At 45.0% G+C, this 22,589-nt stretch overlaps 1 protein-coding gene across 1 annotated transcript in view; it reads left to right on the plus strand.

Annotated features, from left to right (window-relative positions):
* Nucleotides 1–22,589, plus strand: part of LOC129558986 (uncharacterized) — a 117,256-nt gene that overhangs the window by 41,930 nt on the left and 52,737 nt on the right. The window contains exons 6-7 of the mRNA XM_088838422.1: nt 2,426–2,536; nt 10,600–10,778. Coding sequence (XP_088694548.1) covers nt 2,426–2,536; nt 10,600–10,778 — 290 coding nt within the window. The remainder of the gene's footprint in view (nt 1–2,425; nt 2,537–10,599; nt 10,779–22,589) is intronic.

A 22,589-nucleotide genomic window follows, 5' to 3' on the forward strand; every position in this document is an offset into this window, starting at 1 on the left:
TGAGATGCTTATCGTCTAAGAGGGGTAGAAAGGCATCTGGCCCTACTCATGCAAATGAGTGCCTTGAGGTAATTTAGGTCCTATGGCAGCATTTTATACCTTCTATTCATTTCTAGTTCCTGTTTCCAGATTCTGTGTTGATTCTTATAATAATATCTTTGCTGAAAAGCTTAACTTAATCCCTCCCTATTCTAAATTAATCTTCTGAAAACCATCGTGTATCTATTTTTTCTGCTCACAAACTTCTAATGACTCTCTTGTTTAAGGACCAAGCACAAATTTGTCATCTTCACATTCAAGACCCTTTATATACTGGCTGTCTTTTCATCCTTATCTTCCAGGCTCACTGTATCCACCCACAACATCTGCTCCAGTGGATCTGAATCACCACATTTTCGCACATCTTTAAGACATTCTGCTTGTGTACCTTTGCTCAGAAGATTTTCTTTCTTGGCTGGCTTGCTGATTGAAGTTATGCTAGCTTCGGTAACCGAATATATATTAATGGTTTAAGACAATAAAAGATCATGAGTCACTCAGGCTGACAGTCTCATGTGGATGTTCCTGGTTGGAAGATGGCTTTGTCCCACATAATGTTTTGAGATACAGGTTTATTTTTTCTTTAGTGTCTCACACCACAGGACCTTGAAGTCAGGAAGACGGATGGAGAATATGGAGCACGGTCCTTGGGGTGTTTTTATGAGCCACACCTAAAAGTAGTACACATCACTTCTATCCAACTCCAATGTCTGAAACTCAATTATAATGCCTCCAAAACTGCAAAAAAGTCAGAGAAAAGCTTTCCATTTATAAACCCAGATGGAAAAGGAATTGGGTCTGTGAACACCAAGCACTCTTTATCATCCTGCCTTCCCCATTACTTCCCACTATGGAGAATCTATTCATCAAGGTCAGACCAAATTCCACTTCTCTGGAAAGCATTTCTTAACCACTCCAAATGGGAGTGAGAATTCTCTTTCCTGAAGTTTTACAATGCCTATTATCTTCATGTTTTTTATACTTGCCATTCAAATATTATAGTATTTCTTTTTGATTACGCATGTCTTTTCTTCTCCAATGGAATTCTAAGCTCCTTGAAGGTATAGTTTTTAGGTTTTTCATTCATTCAATATGTATTTATTGGATAAGTACTGTATAAAGACATAATATTTAGTAGCATATGAAGTAAGAAAATTGATAAGAAATTGTTTCTGGATCTATATCATCATTCTGGAATTTGACTCAGAAGGCATTGCCTTAATCAAGTCCTTTAAGACAGTGGAATAAATCTTTTCAAATTATCAACCATACCATGAGATGTCAATTCATCACAAGGATGATATTATGTAAATAAATAGATATATGAAATATTACTCTTCACTTAACCTTCCAAAATTGATTGACCATTGCCTGTTCATGCAGAAAAGGTCTTCTCTACTATAATAAACAAACTTAGACAAACTACAGTCATTATTAAAAATATCCAAAGTCATGTAAGCTCACTAACTCAGTCATGCTTCAAGATCAAAAGTATTTGAGGAGGTTTATGACATCCTATATATGACAGCCTAATATTGTTGTATAATATTCTGCAAGTCCATAAACACGCACTCAGCACTAGGATCTAAGGAAGAGAAAATGGGTTTAAACTGAAATGAAAAAGAAAAAAAAAAAACAGATTTAAATTGCTGCAGAAAGAATCTTGGTCAAATACATGGGAGATCTTATTTAAAATGAATTTACTCTGAAATGATTTATTACACCCTTTTTGACTCCTAGCGAATATTAGGTATGTTACAGTATATGTGGAAGCCTAAAAACCAAGGAGTAAACTAAATGGCCTCTGGAGAGATCCTCCCTACCTTCCAAAACTTAAATCTAACTGTTTGAGGCTATTTTGGGCTCAGAAAGGAGCCCACACCGTGAAAAGCAAAAGCAGCTCTTTATGTCTTTTTTCTCTGACTACTTCAAGATCTGTTTTTGCCGCCACTTCATAAGTATTTCAATTACTTGTTCCCTCAACAATCCTGCAGAGAAGCTCTGCCCCTATCCCCCTTTTTACAGATGAAGATATTGAGGTTAAGTGATTTTCTCAGGGTGACAAAGAGACCTAGCAGCAATGAAGGAATGAGAACTAGCAGTTCAACCTGCCGGTGGCTGAATAGATTGAGTTTCTGAGCAGCCTGGCTATTATATTGCAAAGAGGCCACACAGACGCCTGGATGGACGTGTAAAGACACCATGCACTAGAAATGAAAGGAGACTGCCAGGACAGGCCTTCCCTTCTTATTAATGACACTGGCGATTGTCTAAAGTCGGGAAGAAAGGCCCGTTAGAGAAAGAGCCTTTTAAAAAGAGGACCGACAGCAGAGGCACTCAGTGTGGGGCCCCTCCTCAGTGAGACCCTCATTGTCTCTATTTGCAGACAGTGCCGCCGAGGAAGCCGGGCTCCAGGTCGGGGACGTGGTGCTGGCCGTCAACGGCACGGAGGTCACCAGTGTGGAGCACGCAGAAGCCGTGCACCTTGCAAGGAAAGGTAGGTGGTCTGCAGGGTCCAGGGTGAATCTGACGAGGCAGAGATCTGAAATACAGCAGGGAATACCAACATGAGGAGGCGGAAACCCGCAGAATGGGTACAATTTCACGTCTCTCCTGAGACTACCGTTACTGCCTTGTCATCGACATGATCTCTCATAGAAATTGAATCGCATGTCCGTCCCATGTTCCTTCCGTATCGATGGCCAGCCACAAAACTGAAATCAGCAAATGGGAGCGAGAAGAATGTGCTCTGTTTATTACCGATACATCTCCTTCAACTCCTTGCCATGAAAAAATACCATTATAACAATTCATTTACTGGGTCTCTTTTTCCTTCTCCCCCTCCTTTTTTTTCTTCTTTTCTTTAATTCCATCAGTTTTTAGAATTAAAAGCCTCTGGGTTTTTATGTTATAAAAGAGAGAGAAGGACATAAAGAAATTACAAACCTAAAGCTCCTATAGGTTCTACTTGAGGCCTGCCTTTAAAGCAATCTGACACAGATGGGCCCGCCAAGAGAACAATAGTGACACACACCCTTTACCCCCATATCCACTCACGTTAAACTTTGGGGAAAGGTTAATACCATCTTCGTCTCTGCAAAACAAGTTACTTTCTTTAGCACCGTTTTACAAACCCTCGTCTCCCCAGAGACCTAAAAATATACAGCTGATAATTGCTGTGTTCCATCATGGGATTATTTAGTGAGGTGTCCTATTCCCGGCTTCCCAAAGGCGGCATATGTACCTCTGTGGCCCCGAAGTATATTATCAGGCCATGAGGTATTAAAATGTGTGCATTTGGAACAAGACATATGTGCTAGAAGTATAACTTATTGCTGAGCAATAACTATCTCTTGACATTTCTCATGATGCCATCACGCTTGGGGGTAAGCGACAGCAAGACTTTACTATGCAGACCAGCACAAGAAAATGGCTAACAAATGCTGTGTCCTGACAAGCACACTGAAGCTTTTGGGGTAGAATTTAGCTTAGTGTTTGGCTGTCTGTCGAGTACCTGCTGCACCAGGAATCCAAGGACACTGTCAGTACATGCAGCAACTCCTTACAAGTCCTACGCAAATCTCTACCCTTATGGAGCACACATTAGGAACTGGGAAACATGGCAGTGATCATACTCATGAACTGATGGGCTCTCATTCAGTAAGGGAGGGGTACTAACCCTCGCTGCTGGATTTCGTTGTTCCCACAGTTCTTTCTCACAAATTAATTTTCCAGTTTTTGAGTTAAATAAAACCGAACTTTAGTAATATTTACGCTCTTAGTACTTCTTCTATTTTTCCCCAAGAAGCTTTATGTTCCTTATACCTCTGAAGCATTCAGCCTCAGTTAATGGAAGACAGAAAACATCTGTAAAATTTGAATGGGTTTTGGGGGCTCTCTAAACGCTGATGGACTAACACAGATACTGGGGAAAGAGCATTGCGCTGTCCTGGGCAGTTAGTGGTAGGCTGGTTTTACCCGCTCTTATGAGCTGAATTCCACCACTCCTTGCTTGCCGGCGTGGACTTCTGTCCTAAGACCCTGACCCTAGGGAACCTCAGTGTGTCTTTGCCAGTCCTTCTCAGATCCGACAGTGGAGATGCCTTGGAAGCAGAAAGGTGAACTCAAGATCTGAGATGCTAAAGTGAGAACAGTATAAGAGTCTTTTAGGGAAAGGGGGTCTTTTGGGACCTGTGTGTGTTTGGAGGGGTGGGAATCACAGCCAATAGCAAAGGGGCCTGAAGACCATAGGGAATGGCTGAGGGACCGCCTCATAGTGTTTCTCTCCCCATTGTGGTCCTCGGGGCCACTTCCCCACCCCGCCCCCCTGAAAGCCTGATGGAGGGAGCACCCCTTGCGGACAGTCAGTGAGGCCCTTGAGACCTAGCTTGATTAGGAAGCTGACCATTCGGTCGCGTAATCTTCAGCACATCTCTGAGGCTACCAGCTTTTATCTGAGAAATAAAAATTAAAAAGATGCAAATAAAGTGAAGCGGACGAAAGGAAAAACAAAGCTTTAAAAATAATAAAAGACTACTTTGAACACTGGATAATGATAAGTTTAAAAACTAGATAAACAACATTGTTCAAAAGCATTTAAAGAGCCAACATTAGTGCAAGAATAGACAGAAAATCTGTGTAGACAGTTATAAAACATTTATAGAGTAAGATAAGAGACCACCTCTCCTTTCCCCCATTACCATCCCCACTCCATTCCCCACTCAGAAGCCCAGGATACCACTTTTAGAACTATCCAACTTTCAAAGGACAAATAATCCCTATTCTATAGAGTTTTTACCAGAAAATAAGTAAGAGTGAATACATGTCAGCTCATTTTATGAATCTACTACAACTTTGATTCCAGAACCAGAACAGTACAGTATGAAAAGCAAAATCATATGTTAATTTTATTTATGAGTGTATAGATACACAAATCCTAAGGAAAAAAAATAGTAAATACCTGAATCAAACTATTTATTAAAATTATACATAATACATCATAATCAAGTAGGATATGCATGTGTCTTAGTCACTCAATCCTGTCCAACTCTTTGTGATCCCATGGACTATAGCCTGTCATGCTCCTCTGGCCATGGAATTCTCCAGGCAAGAATGTTCCAGGTAGTAAAGGTAAAGGAAGGGGAAAACAGCCTTACCGAGAGGCAGTGGGTCTCTGAGAAGGAGACACGTGACCATGAAACTAAAAAGAAGAAGACGAAGGGGAAGAAATAACAGGAATCATTTACTTTTTATATAGTACTTTATAAATTCGATTTGCTTAGCAAGCCCTATAAATTGGTCATTTTTGGAGTATATGGAATCTGAAACAAGCTTTTGGAGGTTCTCTTTGGGAGAGGAAGTCACCAACTTGTCTAAAGAAAGTAAGAATTGTGAAACAAATGACTGAGCTTTTTGTTACATTCATATGAAACATAGAGGTCTTGAAATATATATTCACCAGGTGCCTATTAAGAGTGTGTTTAAAAACTTAATGTTTACATTTGACTCTTGGGTCTGTTTGTATAAGCTTCTTAAAAGTCTATCTGATATCTTTTTGATTGCTATATATCTCTGCACAGTTTCACTCCCAAGTATGTGAAACTTTGGCAAAATCCTATCATATTACTGATTGTTATGTTGCTAATTTAGATATAGAAACATCAATAACTTTTCTCAGAACCTTAAATCTTAAATCTAACTGTATGTCAGATTCACCTGAGACCCTCTTAAATACAGAATTCATGGTGGTGGCCTGCATGTTTGTAATTTTAATCAGGTCTCCTGGCATTTCTTTCGCAGCCAGCCCAGCATCAGTACACAGCCCAGCATCTTAGAAGCATGGCCAAAATCTTATGGACATAAGATTAAATACCTGTTGTGTTAGCTTCCGGCATAGGGGTTATCATATCTTCCTAGCCCAGCGTTAGAAAGAGGATCCACTGTATTTTACAAGGTCAAGTTTTCAATAGTTCTGTTGAAATAATAATTCCATTCAATAAGAATAGACTAACATGTTAGTATATGTTATATATGATAGAATAGGGAATAATAAAAGTAATCAAATAGCAATTCTATTCAGAAATACTAATCACAACACCTAGAAAAATTACTGCAGTTTGATAGATGGGACTACCAAAGCCGGAGATTTAAGAAAACATTCAGTATCACACTGGGAATGACAATAGCTCCATGCGAATTTTTCTTTCATTAGGTCCCTCTTGCTTTCTGGTCTGGGCTTTTATAGGGCTTGGTTCCTTAGTCAAATGGAGAATTGAATCATCAAATTGCTGATTGAAAAGTGCAAACTGAAAAGCGCTGAAAAGAAAGGAAGGGGAAAACACGGACGCTGAGTCAACCTGGAAGTCCTCTGGGCGTGTCCTGACAGCAGGCTGGACTCAAAGCGGGCACGGAAGAGCCGGGAGCTGGGCCTGGGGTGGAAGGCAGTGCCAGCCCCTGCGCCCGCCCTCGGGGACACGCGTCGTCCTGCAGGCGCTGCTCCACGCGTGCGCGGGCGGGGGGCTTGTCTGACAGCAGGGGTGTGACTCCGACGCGGGTTGAGATCGGGGGCATAAGAAGAAGACAGTGATCCGAGGAGGAAGTGTGAATTAGAAAAAGAAACGCTTTTTCTCTCTCCTGTAGCTGCAAATAACCTCACCCACGACTCCGTACTTCCAAGACTCTCTAGGCCAAAGTGCTAGGGAAGGAGAGTTTTCTGGAGAGCTCTTTGTTTTTTAGGACATCTTCATCGAAGAGCTGAATGTGCTAAAGGCGTGGATTTTCAAACTCTCGCATCTCAGGAAACAAAGAGTTCTCTTCACTCTTTCACCTCCCTACCTACACCCTTCCTCCCACTCACACCCAAAAAGCGGGAAAGATTTCTGGGGTGTCCAGTGGAGGAAGGCGAGGGCTGTGTGTTTCATTTCACAGGGCGGGGAGGGACCTAGGGAAAGAAGAAGTAATGGCGGTGGGGGATTGATTGCGGCATCCGTCCCTGCACTGATCGCCGGGGCTGATCGGGCTGGCCGGGCCGGTGTCCCCTCCTCCCTCACGTGTGAGTCCCTCCTGGAGCCACGCGCTTGTCACAGAGGAGGACCGTCCCCGATAGAGGAGGACCGGTCTCCACATCAAGGGTGTATGAGTGGCTGCGCGCCTCTGCTGCTGCTGCTAAATCGCTTCAGTCATGTCCGTATCTTAGCGACCCAATGGACTGTAGCCCACCAAGCTTCTCCGTCCCTGGGATTCTCCAGGCAAGAACACTGGAGTGGGTTGCCATTTCCTTCTCCAATGCATTAAAGTGTAAAGTGAAAGTGAAGTCTCCCAGTCCTGTCAGACTCTTAGCAACCGCATAGACTGTAGCCTATCAGGCTCCTCCGTCTATGGGATTCTCCAGGCAAGAGTACTGGAGTGGGTTGCATGCCCTCTGCAAGGGGATCTTCCCAATCCAGAGATTGAACCCAGGTGTCCCACACTGCAGGTGGATTCTTTACCATCTGAGCCAGCAGGGAAATCCAAGAAGACTGGAGTGGGTTGCCATGTCCTTCTCCAGTGCGCCCCTGCTAGACTCTCCAAACAAGCTCTCAAGCAGTAATGGCAGGGGTGAGGAGGGGTGTAGAACTCATGATTCTGTTGTTGCAAAATATTGAGGGTGAAAATGAATGCATCCAGGGGAAACGAAATCAGAGTCAAGAAAGGCCGAAGCGTGGCGGTTGCTGCAAAGACCGTGCTCATGAGCAGAGCCTCTCAGCAGCTGAGACTTTCCCGGGACTCGCCACTTCAACTGTGGTCCAGCTTTACCTGAGGGCTCCTTACAAATATGGAATCCCAGGCCTCATCCCAGACCTACTGAACGAGGCTGTGCACTCAGGAAACCCACGGGGCGATCTGTGTCCACACTTAGCCTCAGAAGTTCTGCACTGGGACACTGGCATGTTTCAGGCGCCCGGTAAATTAATAAAGAAATAACAGCAGAACCAGACGTGTTTAATTGTTTGTACTGAACGTTTTGTGGCTTTTGCAAGAATACTGGAATGGGTTGCCATTTCCTCCTCCAGAAATGTCCTTCAAGGAGATCCAACCAGTCCATCCTAAAGGAAATTGATCCTGAATATTCATTGGAAGGACTGATGTTGAAGCTGCAACTCCAATACTTTGACCACCTGATGCAAAGAACTGACTCATTGGAAAAGACCCTGATGCTGGGAAAGACTGAAGGCAGGAGGAGAAGGGGATGACAGAGGATGAGATGGTGGGATGGCATCACCGACTCAATGGACATGGGTTTGAGCAACTCTGGGAGTTGGTGATGGACAGGGAGGCCCGGTGTGCTGCAGTCCACGGGGTTGCAAAGTGTCAGACACAACTTAGTGACTGAACAACAAACCTAATATTTAATTATTTTAACACATACATTAAAAGGACTGTGTATAGATAATCAAATGTGAAGCTAACATCAAAAGTCTAATGTCTCTGTAAATGTCAGGTCCAGGCCCTCCTGGCCCAGTGTGGACCTGCAAAGAGTATAACATCACCACCACCTAACAGCTGTTTGGAACTCAGTAACTCCCCAAACATCAGACTCACGTCCTAACTCTGAACGTGAAATACTTTCCTTCTAATATAATGACACCATGGTGCAGCAGGACCATCTGTATCCCTGCCCCAGAGAGAATTTTCTGGTGCACCAAGTTATGTTTTTGGCCAGCTGAAACTCAAGTTTAGCTTGATCGGTATCAGAGAAACCCATATGCAGTCTTTGTAAGCAAGAGGAAAATGACCTCGAGGGGCAGCCCGCTGCGGCAGCACATAAATAAGTTGGCAGATGTATCAGCTATGCATATTAGTCCAGGAGTACAGTTCTTTGGGGACTGGAGTCCAAAGACAAAGACATCTGTGGGTTGCTGGTCAATCTGGAGCATTTCTTCTAATTTTTCTGGATGTGTTTTTGACAGGAGCTTAAGGGCAGTTCAATAAATTAAAATGTATTTACATGGCAATGAAGAATTTTCTTGACACGCAGAGTTATTTAACTACCAAGGTGCTTTGCGTGCTGCTAAAGTTAAGACTGTGTCAGCCTTTCTGGGACAGATCTTTATTTTCAGGGCCATGTGGCTCAGCCAGGAATGATCCCCTGGGTTGGAGCTTGTCATTTATATAAGAGGAGTCTCCTCACTGACCCCCATTTCCATAGACAGCTCTAAACAGATCAGTAATCTCAATGTCAGACATCATGATGAAGTCAGCGCTGCCAAGGCCAAATGTCCCCCGTCAGGGATGTGGCCTCCATCTCAGAGGAATTGTAAATGAAGTCATACCCCATTTACTGTCTTCAAAGCATGTCAGGGTTGCTGTCTGTCTGAGTGACATTCAGAGAATTTTCTTGAGGCATCAAGAGGTAGGCGTATGATCAAAGTCTGTGTTCATGCTGGCAGCATCGAAGCACAGTTGGTAGACAGTGACCTCATGTTATCAGGGACAGGGACAATTTTTCTCAAGCTCTTCACCAAACCAGTTCTATAGAAATGGGGACTTGAAGTCCAGGCACTCTAAGAAGGAAGGAGTAAGAAAGACAGTCTAAGAAGGACACTCTAAGCAAGTCAGGCACGGAAAGCTCTGGGTCCAACCCTCAGGACTAAGCCGAGTTGGCAAGAAAATAGGGTAAAAGACATGTATGCTTCAAGCCTCCTAGACTTTTGGTCAAGTTCAAAGGGGAGTAACTGATTTTGATCAGAGACGACATTGGCAACATACATTGGCAGTGGTTCAGGCCCTCCCTTTAGCTAACAAAGATCAAAGAAGCTAATCATCCTGAATAAAAGTGAGATGGATTACCCATCATCCTTCTTTGGATATAAATCAAAATATATTCAATACTTAGCTTGCTGTTGGTACAGACAGAATGAGCAAATCCAAGTCATCCATAATCAGACCCAACTAGGCCATGTGGTTGAAGAGGAGGAATTCTGTCTTAGAACCAGGTAACCTAGATCTCACATTTGATTCAACCCTTAAAGGAAATTGGTCCTGGGTGTTCATTGGAAGGACTGATGCTAAAGCTGAAACTCCAATACTCTGGCCACCTGATGTGAAGAGCTGACTCATTTGAAAAGACCCTGATGCTGGGAAAGATTGAAGGCAGGAGGAGAAGGGGACGGCAGAGGATGAGATGGTTGGATGGCATCACCGACTCGATGGACATGAGTTTGAGTGAACTCCGGGAGTTGGTGATGGACAGGGAGGCCTGGCGTGCTGTGGTCCATGGGGTCACAAAGAATTGGACATGACTTAGCGACTGAACCGAACTGAACTTATGAGCTCTCGGTCCTCAGAGAAGTCACTGTACCTCCCCAGTTTTCATTTTGCTGTTTGACCTGAGAGTCTAATTACTGGAGAACTCTCGGATCCATTCCAGTGGTAGAATTCTATTTCACTGATTCCATTTATGGAAACTACAATCTCTTTTCCATCCATTCCTTCTGGCAAGCAAGAGTCCTCGCGGTTCGTTTAAGATCTGCAGCCAAGTCAGGGCTCTATCATTTACCTGTCTCGCACTCACCCCTCCAGGTCCAGACCTCTTGACTCTGGTGGTGGGATCCGACATCAGCCGCTGTCCCAACACCCCCCGGCCCGCCTGCCGCGGCTACCTGCATAAGAGGACGCACTCCGGGTTCATGAAGGGCTGGAGGAAGCGGTGGTTCGTGCTGAAGAATGACGGCTGCCTCCAGTATTACAGACACAAGAAGGTAAACTCAGGGGAAGGCAGAGGCTGGAGCGCGTAAGAACACGCAACTCTGGGGTGTGCGGTGGGTCTATTAGCAAAGGATTGTCTTGTCAGGTCCTGCGCATGATGCAAGATTCTAGAAACAGGGCTCTCTCCTGTGACTTCTAAAGAACTTTTCCTTCTCCAGAGGTTCAGAGGAGTGTAATTTATTTTCTCTGCGGCTGCATAAATCAAGGCTGGCATGAGTTTCTATCTCATTTATTCCTATTTTCAGACGCTCTGTGAAAACTCTCTTATCAAAGTCAAGAAAATAAGAGCCAAACCATATACCTAGTGCCCTAGAGAAATCAAGGCCAACTAAGGCAAAGCACAGCTAACACCTCGCTGACCCGCTGTGCTGGGCACTGTTTCCTAGGTTACAGGGGCTGGTGTCGACGAAGCTTCTGAAGCAGAGGTCCTGAGAATATACTTCATCTCCTCACCTAGGGCCCCGCAGAGCAGCGATTTCTGAGGTGAAGGGTGAAAGCTTCTGGGGAATGTTCTCAGAATATGAGCTCTAGTCCTCCTCCCCAGTGTTTCTCCCCGTGTTCCAGCCAAGTCTGAGGTGAGGCCTGGGCCTGCGGGTCTGGGGAAGGGACTTCGGGTGACTTTAGCCCACGGCGCAAACAACCAACCAGCAGGCCGTGTCCTGTGGGCAAAAGGGTTTTCTCTGCCCTGTGCAATACAACACCAGGGTTTCACTGGGAGCTCAGTCAGTAGGGAATCTGCCTGCAGTGCAGGAAGCCCAGGTTCGATCCCTGGACTGGGGAGATCCCCTGGAGAAGGAAATGGCAGCCCACTCCAGTATTCTTGCCTGGAGAATCCCATGGACAGAGGAGCCTGGTGGGCTACAGACCATGGGGTCACAAGAGTCAGACACAACTTAGCAACTAAACCACCACCGCCATGCAATATTCCATCCAATTTCCTGGTGGCTCTGTGGTAAAGAATCCGCCTGCCAGTGGAAAATGCAGGCTGGATCCCTGGGTCGGGAAGATCCTCTAGAGAAGGAAATGGCAACCCACTCCAGTATTGTTGCCTGGGAAATCCCATAGACTGAGGAGCCTGGTAGGCTACCATCCACAGGATAGCAAGAGTTGGACATGACTTAGTGACTAAACAACAGCAACGTGTAATGTGATGTTTAATTTTTTTTTTTAAATCACATGCATCATACATTTCAGAGATTTTGCACAGAAATTCCGATGTCCAATTTCTCTTGAAAAAGTCTCCAGCTGAGTAGTGGCTGCCTTCTCCAGAGAGGCAGACAGCTGCCCAGTCCGAGAGAGGGCCCACTGTTTCCTATGTCCTCTGCCCTACTGGCTTCTCCCAAAAAATTATATTGCCCTAGTTTCTTAATTTTAAGGGTTTTGAGGGTATTTTATATATTTTAACAAAGACATTCATTCCTCTCCATAACAAGGAATATCTATTTATCTATCTGTGTGCCTAGTCGCTCAGTTGTGTCCAACGCTTTGCGACCCCACAGACTGTAGCCCACCAGGCTCCTGTGTCCATGGGATTTTCCCAGGCAAGAATACTGGAGTGGGTTGCCATTTCCTTCCCCAGTGTATCTATCTATATGTATATAAAGAAATCAATACATTTTAAAAAAATAAGGAGTGATTTTGCATGTGGAATCATTGTGAATACTTCTTATTTCTAGACTGTGGATCACTTACTTGTGACACAGACCAGGAGGTGTCTGCCTTTCATGGCAATGTGAGCCAATCAGCTGCTTTGCAAAAACCATGTCTCCCTCCAGGGCAGGAAAATAAGATTCTCTGTAATCAGGGTGAGAAGCCCTTGCTTTCAGTCTTCTGAGTATGAAAGGGGAACAGACCCGAAGTTTCCAACCTGGGTATGCTTCAGAAGCCCCTGACAAGTTTGCCAAAGTACACATGCAGACTATTTCCCGCCACCTTACCTCCTGAGTGGGGCCCTGGAAACTGTAGGTTCTTTTGTAAGCAGTTGAGTTCATTCTGAAGGAGCAAAGTTCATCTATAGTCATAGAAACAATAATGCAAGCTTGCCAATTGCTCTTTCACGGAGTAGATGGTTTGCTATCCTGATAGTGTGTGCTTCCCACCTCCCAGGGATAATTTTTTGTTTCCTTTTGTGAAATAGTGACAGTAGTATTAATACATGCTAGCCTTTCTTTAATGGCCTTCCTCAGCAAAACAAATGCGGAAAGCAGCCTTATGTCAAGCATCTCATACTTTTAAGATTCCTAGTTCTTGAGATTTAGAGTGGTTCCTGCCACGGTGTCTGAGCTTGCCAGGGGGCAATCACGGAGCTAGTGGTGCCTGCAGATGTTGTATTTGGCTTGCACAATGTTTTCATAAATTTTTTAATGAAATGCATTCAGGTGAAGCATGTGCTCTCCAATCTGCCATAATCCCTACTCCTGCTCATTTCCTCACGCTGAGCCCAGTCATTTAAATTTCTCACTAGGCCCTGTAGGGATACGTGTGTGTGAGTCCTGGGGTAGAATTTATGTGAAAAATTTAAAGGGTGGTGGTAGAGTGGTTAGAATTAAAATAGATATTTTTAAAAAACACTTCTAGTCCTCTTTGGAAAAGAAATATGCATCTTATAGTGAGTTTGGACACAGCTAAGAAAAGAAGCATCTTGAGTAACTGCAGTTGGAAGCATCACCACCACAACAGGTTTAACACAGAAATGGTAGAATATAGAAATATGGCTTTATTTTGTTTACAAAGGGCCAAAATCAGATCCCTTGCAATGCAACAAATTCCAGAATACATCATGCATAATCTTTAGGGTAGATTGCAGTGACTGAGAAGAGTTAAGTGGGCATCATAAGAACACAGCAGATTAAATTAGCAGAAAATCAACTCAGCTATACAGTATTCATTCATGCAACAAATATTTATTGAGTGATTTTTAAGAGCCAGGCATTATGCTAAGCACTGGGAATTAAAAAAAAAACAAAAAGACACGGTGCCTGCTCTGTTTGTACTTACAATTCCTGTTATAGCTGTGTTTCTGCTTGTATCAGTGGAAGAGACTGATATGAGGAAATAGACCCACAAATAAAGATGCAATTGTGATTGGTGCAGTAAGAAAAATTATGGGATGTGAGAAGAGAATTGTAGCAGTCTGAATCCACACAAGAGGTGCAATCATACAAAGATTTAAAAAGTGAAGCTTCATATAAATATGGCTTCCATGATGTCTCAGACGGTAGAGACTCTGTCTGCAATGCAGAAGACCCAGGTTTGATCTTTGGGTTGGGAAGATCCCCAGGAGAAAGGAATGGCAACCCACTCCAGTATTCTTGCCTGGAGAATTCCATGGACGGAGGAGCCTGATGGGCGATAGTCCATGGGGTCGCAAAGAGTTGGACACGACTGAGCGACTAACCCACATGCATACATAGGCTCTAAGAAAACTCTGTCACCAAGAGAGATTACTCAAGGAAGGGCAGCCCTAGAAAGGGCAGCCCTCTCCAAGGCTCTCTGTGAGAAATGTAGCTGAAGCTCCCGACTATCAGAGCAGCTCGCCGGTTTGTTGAGACAGAGGTAGGTAGTCTGCAGTCAGAGAGCAAACAGGAAGTAACCCTGTGGAGCCCAAGACGGGGCAGGCAAACTGAAGCTGGCAGCTGGTGCCTGGGTGAATCAAGGAACTAGGGGTGCGTCTACTGTAGGGAGCCCGGAGCACGAGAGACCCCTGAGCAGTGGATGGGCGGGTGGAGGTGTAGGAAGAACCCCAGGAGCGGAGCGAGTGAACGAGCAGAGGGCGTCAGGGCCCCCGGGTGGGCGGGGGGTACCCATGGGGAGGGCCACCGGAAGGTTTGCATCACATCACCTGAGGGCCACACGGTTCCCGGGGACAGCGTGTCCTGGGTGAAGAGCTCAGACAGAGCTTCCCCAGAGGCCCACAACTCAAACTGCAGACCCACCCTCGGCAGCCGCAAAAAGCAGGAGACCCCTTCCCCTTGCAGCGTTCCTCTGTCGCCCTCTACTGAGAAAACAATGCACTTATTGTTTAAAAAACAAAAACACAAACCTGGGGGAGGAATTGCGTGCACTATTGCAGAGCAAGTACTCAGGGGTGAATTTGGAGCTGAAAGCCACAAGTTCATAACTGACACAAGATTAAAATGGAGGGCTTAGTAGACACAGGAGTATAGAATGAATTCCATCTTGAGGATGTAACAGTTTAGCTTAGGCCTAAGGGCTGAATGAGGGGCTTCCCCCATAGCTCAGTCAGTAAAGAATCTGCCGGCAATGCAGGAGACCCGGGTTCGATTCCTGGGTGGGGAAGATCCTCTGGAGAAGGAAATGGCAACCCACTCCAGTGTTCTCGTCTGGAGAGTCCCAAGGACAGAGGAGCCTGGTGGCCTACGGTCCATGGGATCGCAAGAGTCGGACACAACTTAGTGACTAAACCACCAACCACCATCAAGGGTGAAAAGAATGTTAGCAAGAGAAAGCGTTGGGATGAGGGTTCTCTAGGCAGGAGAAAACACGTCAGAAGTCCCTGAACTGGATGAAAGCTTGGTGGGTTTGATGGACTCTGAGAAAGTCCAGGGCAGCTACACCATGTGCAGGAGTGCAGGGAAGGCAGGCAGTCCTGAAGAGGGGGCAGGAGGCCGTCCCCGCAGGGCCCAAGTCAGTGACAGGGCTTTCTGGATGTTCTCCCAGCTACAGCAAAAAGTCAGCAACATTCTCGTGGGCAAGGCAGTTTCGAAAGATCATTCTGACTCAGCATGGAGAATAAATTGGAGGAGACTAGAGTGGAATGGAAACACCAGTTACAACACTCGTGCCATAGCCTAGGCAACAGGAGGCCCTGGGTTAAGTAGTCTTGACCAGGGCGGGAATAAGGAAGCTAAGTGGACAGACCTTGAGAGATATTTAAAAGCTGAAATCAGAAGGATTTAATGATGGACTGAACGTGGTAGGGAAATGGGAAAAATGGGCAATCAAGGATGACCAAAGTAACTGTTTGGTGACTGTTCGGAAAGGCATCATTTGCTGAAAAAAGGAGCGGGTTACCAGGGTATAGAGCAAGGGGAGATGAGAAGTTCATTTGGGACTACAGTTCGAGTATTGTACACACTTCCTATTTAGACTGCAGCAAGTATACACATCGCATTTAAAGCCATGGAAATTGATGAGACTGTTAAGGGGGAGAATACAAAGAGAGATGCGAAGAGAATGCTCAAACCCAGAGCGTGGGCAGGGGGGAGAAACAGGGAGACGGGGTGAGAGGGGTGGCCAGAGAGACAGAAAGGACACCCGGAGACGTGCGGTGTCCTGGAGCCACGACAGAGGGAGAGGTTTCAAGAGGGCGAAAGTGTTTCCCGGCGTCGCTGAAAGGCGGTACCGTGTGACTGTCAGGACGCCCCCACTGAGTCGCATTGTGCAAGTGCTTGGAAGCTTTGTCAAGAGGAGTCGGGTATACAGGGTGAGTTAGGAAAGAGACAATTCATTATGCGAGTTGGAAAAGTGCGAGCAGCCCCTGCAGACCCGTCTTTTGAACATCTGGCCCATGAAAGAGACTAGAGGCGGAGCGTGACAAGCGAAGAGCGCTGGTCCGCTTACAGCGGGCCTGATCGCTGATGGGGCCGGTTCGCCGCCACTGTTGCTGCTGTGCTGTCAGTCTGTCTATTCCTCACCTTTCTCGCCTCCTCTCGAAATGGCCCACTTGGAACCCAGAGCCCATTGTGCAGAGTGAAGTGAGTCAGAAAGACAGATACCGTATGCTAACGCGTGTGTACGGAGTCTAACAAATGGTCCTGAAGAATTTACTTGCAGGGCAGCAGTGGAGACACATACATAGAGAACAGACTTACGGACGTGGGGGGCGGGGAGGAGAGGGTGAGAGGCGTGGAGAGAGTAACAGGGAAGCTTACGCCACCACAAGTAAAATAGACAGCCAACCGGCATTTGCTCTCTGGCTCAGGAAACTCACACAGGGCTCTGTATCAACCTAGAGGGGTGGGGTGGGGAGGGAGATGAGAGGAGGTTCAAAAGGGAGGGGACATATGTATCCCTATGGCTGATTCATGCTGAGGTTTGACAGAAAACAGCAAAATTCTGTAAAGCGAATATCCTTCAATTAAAAAATTAATTAATTAAAAAAAATAGCCCACATGGGCTTCCCCAGTGGCTCAGTGGTTAAGAATTTCCCTGCAATGCAGGAGACACAGGTTCAATCCCCGGGTTAGGAAGATCCCCTGGAGGAGGGCATGGCAACCCACTCCAGATTCTTGCCTGGAGAATCCCATGGACAGAGGAGCCTGGCGGGCTACAGTCCATAGGGCTGCAAAGAGTCAGACACGACTGAAGCGACTTAGCACATGCGCATGATCCCACTTAACTTGGTAGTTATTAAGTCTTTTACTGTTCTTTTGGTGGTTACCCAAAATATTACACCATGCACTGAGACTTTCTAGAGTCAAATATAGATTAGTATTTAAACTATTTTATGGACATCACAGCGTCTGATTTAACCGTGTCTTAAGTAATAACGTTTGTGCTGTCACATGCTTGAATTCTGTACAGACTGCAAATCTGCTGAGATATTATTAGCATTTGTCATAAATCAATATCCCACTTCTCAGTGTAAGTTGTTTCTTTATGCTTTATTCTGCATATATTCTCCTGAAATTCTTCTGTCTAGTCGAATAGCAACGAATCTCCAAAAGGTCTCACTTTCAGCAATTATATTTCCAGTTCTAGCGCCCACTTAATTATTTGTTTATAGTTTCCTATTCATGCTGAAATGTTTAAACCTGTGTTTCGTATTTTGACATAGTAATCATAGTCATGCTGAAGGCCATCCTTTATCAGGATCCCCTATAGATGCCCTGTTTCCATCATCTGCCATTTCTGCAATTTTGTCTCAGAATTTTAAGCAACCCTCAGACACTGTGAAGGTGGTCTTTTTGTCATTCATTCTGATTCCTGAGATTGGTCTTCACGATTCTAACCCAGAATCTGATTTATCAAGATCTCCTCCTTGATGGGTCTGAACTCCACGAGTGTGTTGAAATCTCTGCTCAGCATCTTCACCCCTTCAGATAGACGTGACCCCAGCATTGGGCTCATCTTTTGCTGGGTTTTAGTCCCGATATTCTTCACTATCTTACAGGCTCTCTGATGTTTTCAAAGAGGCATTTATAAACACTCCAGCTTTTCTAAGTTTCTTAGTTGGTCCTAATGAACCATCTGACATTAAAAAAAGGACAATTCCAGTGACAGTTGAAAACAAAGGAGATGTGAGGGGAGAATTGTTTTGTTATTCTTTTTAAAGGTCTAAAATACCAGTTTAAGTGTGAATGATTCTGAAAGTGGAGTCAAGCAAGGAGAAAAAGGCTGGAGATACAGAAAAAGAGGAATAACTGGTGGATCCATTTACCTTATATGCCATCTGCCCTAAAAGTTGGGTAAATATAGCTCATCAATACCAGCAGAGAAAATGAACTTTATGAAGGATAAGACAGAATGCTCAACTAGGTTTTTAAGAGAAAGGGAACATTCTCTGTCCATCAGAGCAGAACAAGCCAAGTTTTGTTCTGTTCTGTGACTACGTCTGCAAGAATCCACATGTGGGTGTTGGGGGGCGGGGGACTGGGAGACACTGGACACACTGGGCCTCACAGATCTCAAAGAAGAAAGCAGCTACGCTTTAAATACTTGCCTCTACTTCAGGAATTCTGATTGTCATGGCATACTTACTTTGCTGTGTTGGAGGAAGACTCCGAGGGACTGAGGCGCAGAGTGGTGCAAGAGACTTCATTGTGAACAAAGTGTAAACTTTGGAGCAGGAAATAGGATCAATTATTTTAGCCATGTGTCTTGAATTCTTTTGTAAATGTGAGCTGCTAATCTTTGATTTCCTTCTGTGAAAAGAAAGCAGATGATACTCCCTTCCAAAATTGCCGCGATATTCACAGTGCACTTTCAGAGGCTGTTAAGCTTTAACCCTAAGTGCAGGCAAGGTAAAGCAGACTGGAGTCCAGGCTTTGAAGGTCAGCCGGCTCTACAGCGCCCAATGTTAGAATAACTATATACTAGGACTTTCACAGTACACTAAAGTATACTAAAAATTATCAGAAAGAATAAAAGAATTGCCCTAGAATTATCTCAAGACAAGTCCAAGTCCCTTGGACTGCAAGAATATCCAGCCAGTCCATCCTATCCTGGGTGTTCATTGGAAGGACTGATGCTGAAGCTGAAAGTCCAATACTTTGGCCACCTGGTGCGAAGAGTTGACTCATTGGGAAAGACCCTGATGCTGGAAAAGACCCTGATGCTGGGAAAGATTGAGGGCAGGAGGAGAAGGGGACGACAGAGGGTGAGATGGCTGGATGGCATCACCGACTCGATGGACATGAGTTTGAGTGAACTCCGGGAGTTGGTGATGGACAGGGAGGCCTGGCGTGCTGTGATTCATGGGGTCGCAAAGAGTCGGACATGACTGAGCGACTGAACTGAACTGAACTGTCTCAAGATGCAGAAGAAAACCAGCCCCGCAGAATGGGCTTGAATGGACCGCAGGAATAAACAACACCGTTGGCTTCCGATGGTACTTTACGCTCTTGCTTTTTAGCACAATGGTTCTGTGCAGGTAGCGCTCCAGGTGATCCTATGGAGGGGATGGAACCCTGGAGCTCTGAGGAGAAATCAGACCAGGAGATTCAGCTATGTTCTATATGAAACCATTTGCATGTGGAGTTGGCGCTATATGTCAAGGTCCCCTAGGAAGACTGTCAATTCCAAGAGAAGAGAGCTGAGGCCAAAGCCGCGGGAACAAGGGCAGAGCTGGTCAGAAGTCTGGCACAGGGAGGAGGGTCTGGCCTCAGAGGCCGAACACAAACAGCCAACGGGACCAAAAGGAGACCAAAAGGAGTTTTATGCTTGCAGAGCCCAGACAAAAGCATGTTTCAAGATGCTGGGAGCAGTCCCTGGAGCTGATGCAGCCATGAAGTAATTGCCTGCTAGACACAGGCCTCTTAGAGGGAGACTGGGTCTCCCTTGTTAGTACAGGCCTTGCTTCTATCTTTAAACTCACTTTGGCCCAGTCTAAAGGCATGCTTGTCTGTAATATCCGGAGGGAGGAAGAGAAGGCTCTCTCGAACGCACATTTCTCTGAAGCACTTTCTCTCATCTCCGTTTGTAAGGCAAATTCTTGGGAAGAATCGTCTAGCACTGCATTCCTTCATTTACTGTCCTAACCCACTGCAATCAGGGGTCTGTCTCTGCTACACGTGTCTTCACTGAAATCAGGATCACGCCTACGTAACCCAGGAAAAGAGAATAGGATGAGAAAAGCAGTGGGCTACCAACGTTTAACAGGAAGTGATAATGTCTACCTGATAAAACTCTTATGTGGATTAAATTAAGTATGTAAACCAACAATTACAGGGTCCGGCGCAGAATGGCAACCACTAGATTTCCTCCCCTTGACCCGTGTTCCTTCATCTGAGTGATTCATGTAGCTGATAAGTGAGTATAGATGCAAACTCACGTCTTCTTGGCCAGAAAGGATACTTCTATCTTTCCATGACTCCAGATTTCCTTCCCAGGGCTTTAGTCCCCAGTTTTGTGCCTCCCTGCAAACTACCTGGAAGAGAGATGTGAACATAAGAAATATTAACTGAGATTTGTGTCATTTGCTGATTTCATGAGAATAGAAAAAATGAATACCTCATCAGCCGAAAAATACTCGTGGCATTCAGAAGGCAGGGAATGAGTCAATGTGTGCAATCAATATGGTAGAGGATTTCCAAGTTTCCAATAAAATCTGGACTAAGCTCAGCTCAGCTCGAGGTTTCAATACTGCACCTCTTTGGAACTTTCAGTTCAGTTCAGTTCAGTCACTCAGTTGTGTCCGACTCTTTGCAACCCCATGAATCACAGCACGCCAGGCCTCCCTGTCCATCATCAACTCCCGCAGTTCACTCAAACTCATGTCCATCAAGTCGGTGATGCCATCCAGCCATCTCATTCTCGGTCGTCCCTATCTCCTCCCACCCCCAATCCCTCCCAGCATCAGAGTCTTTTCCAGTGAGTCAACTCGTCGCATGAGGTGGCCAAAGTATTGGAGTTTCAGCTTTCGCATCAGTCCTTCCAATGAACACCCAGGACTGATCTCCTTTAGAATGGACTGGTTGGATCTCCTTGCAGTCCAAGGGATTCTCAAGAGTCTTCTCCAACACCACAGTTCAAAAGCATCAATTCTTCGGCGATCAGCTTTCAACACAGTCCAACTCTCACATCCATACATGACCACGGGAAAAACCATAGCCTTGACTAGACGGACCTTGATTGGAAAAGTAATGTTTCTGTTTTTTAATATGCTATCTAGGTTGGTCATAACTTTCCTTCCAAGGAGTAAGCGTCTTTAAATTTCATGGCTGCAATTAGCATCCACAGTGATTTTGGAGCCCCAAAAAATAAAGTCTGACACTGTTTCCACTGTTTCCCCATCTATTTCCCATGAAGTGATGGGACCAGATGCCATGATCTTAGTTTTCTGAATGTTGAGCTTCAAGCCAACTTTTTCACTCTCTTCTTTCACTTTCATCAAGAGGCTTTTTAGTTCCTCTTCACTTTCTGCCACAAGGGTGGTGTCATCTGCATTATCTGAGGTTATTGATATTTCTCCCAGCAATCTTGATTCCAGCTTGTGCTTCTTCCAGCCCCACGTTCCTCATGATGTACTCTACATAGAATTTAAATAAGCAGGGTGACAATATACAGCCTTGACGCACTCCTTTTCCTATTTGGAACCAGTCTGTTGTTCCATATGTAATTTAAGAGATTTCCCAGTAGGTGGCGCAGCTTACTCACAAATGGTTTCCAGCGCCCACCTGGGACCGAAAGTCGGCAAAATTCTTGTGAATTCAGGAAAAGACTGAGAACTAACGTAGACCAACTTTCTCCTTTTCCCGGATATGAAAATGAGGATTAAAGATTATATAATTCATAAGGGAAGACCCAGCATTTAAACCAGGTTGTTGATATTCACCTGGAATCCACCTCTTTATACAGGCTACCAGCCTCAAATTTGGGGTAGTATCTGCTAAGAAGGTCACGCAAAGATAAAGCAGCTAGCTCTGGGTTAGGAAAGTGTCAGATACATAGGGAGATGACCACTTTCTTAAGATGATATTCTGTTGGGGCTGTTTATCCAGTATTAAGAAGTCTCGATTTAAAAAAGGACATTTAAGATGGGAAGAAATCCAAATCCCTTTCACCTTCCTGACTTCCTCCCACGTCCTTGTGCTTCTTCTCCTACAACAGCGTCCCGCTTGATAGTAGACTTTCAGACTGTGAACTAGAAGGGAGCCATCCTCCCAAGGCTGCTTCCTTTCCAGGCAGCCCCAGTATGGGAATTCCCAAGGACAAAGGCAAGGCCATCATGCCATGTCCACTTGTAAAACATATTCTTGGGAGAAATTCATGACCATCCTGTTATTGGCAAAACAGTTACTGAAACCTTACTATGTGTCGGAGACAAGCTGTAAAAACAATAGAAGGCCAATAGGTCTCATAGAGTTTCGCTTTCCTGTGGGAAGAGAAAGGAAGTAAAGCGGATAATTTCCGACACTGATAAGTATCTGAGTTTGAGAGTGGCTGACATTACTTTGCCAACAAAGGCCCGTCTAGTCAAAGGTATGGTTTTTCTAGTAGTCATGTATGGATGTGAGAGTTGGACTATAAAGAAAGCTGAGGGCCGAAGAATTGATGCTTTTGAACTGTGGTGTTGGAGAAGACTCTTGAGAGTCCCTTGGACTGCAAGGAGATCCAACCAG

This window comes from Moschus berezovskii, chromosome 8, assembly GCF_049115385.1.
Source record: "Moschus berezovskii isolate FMDL1 chromosome 8, NW_MosBer_1.0, whole genome shotgun sequence".
NCBI classification, from domain to species: Eukaryota; Metazoa; Chordata; class Mammalia; order Artiodactyla; family Moschidae; genus Moschus; species Moschus berezovskii.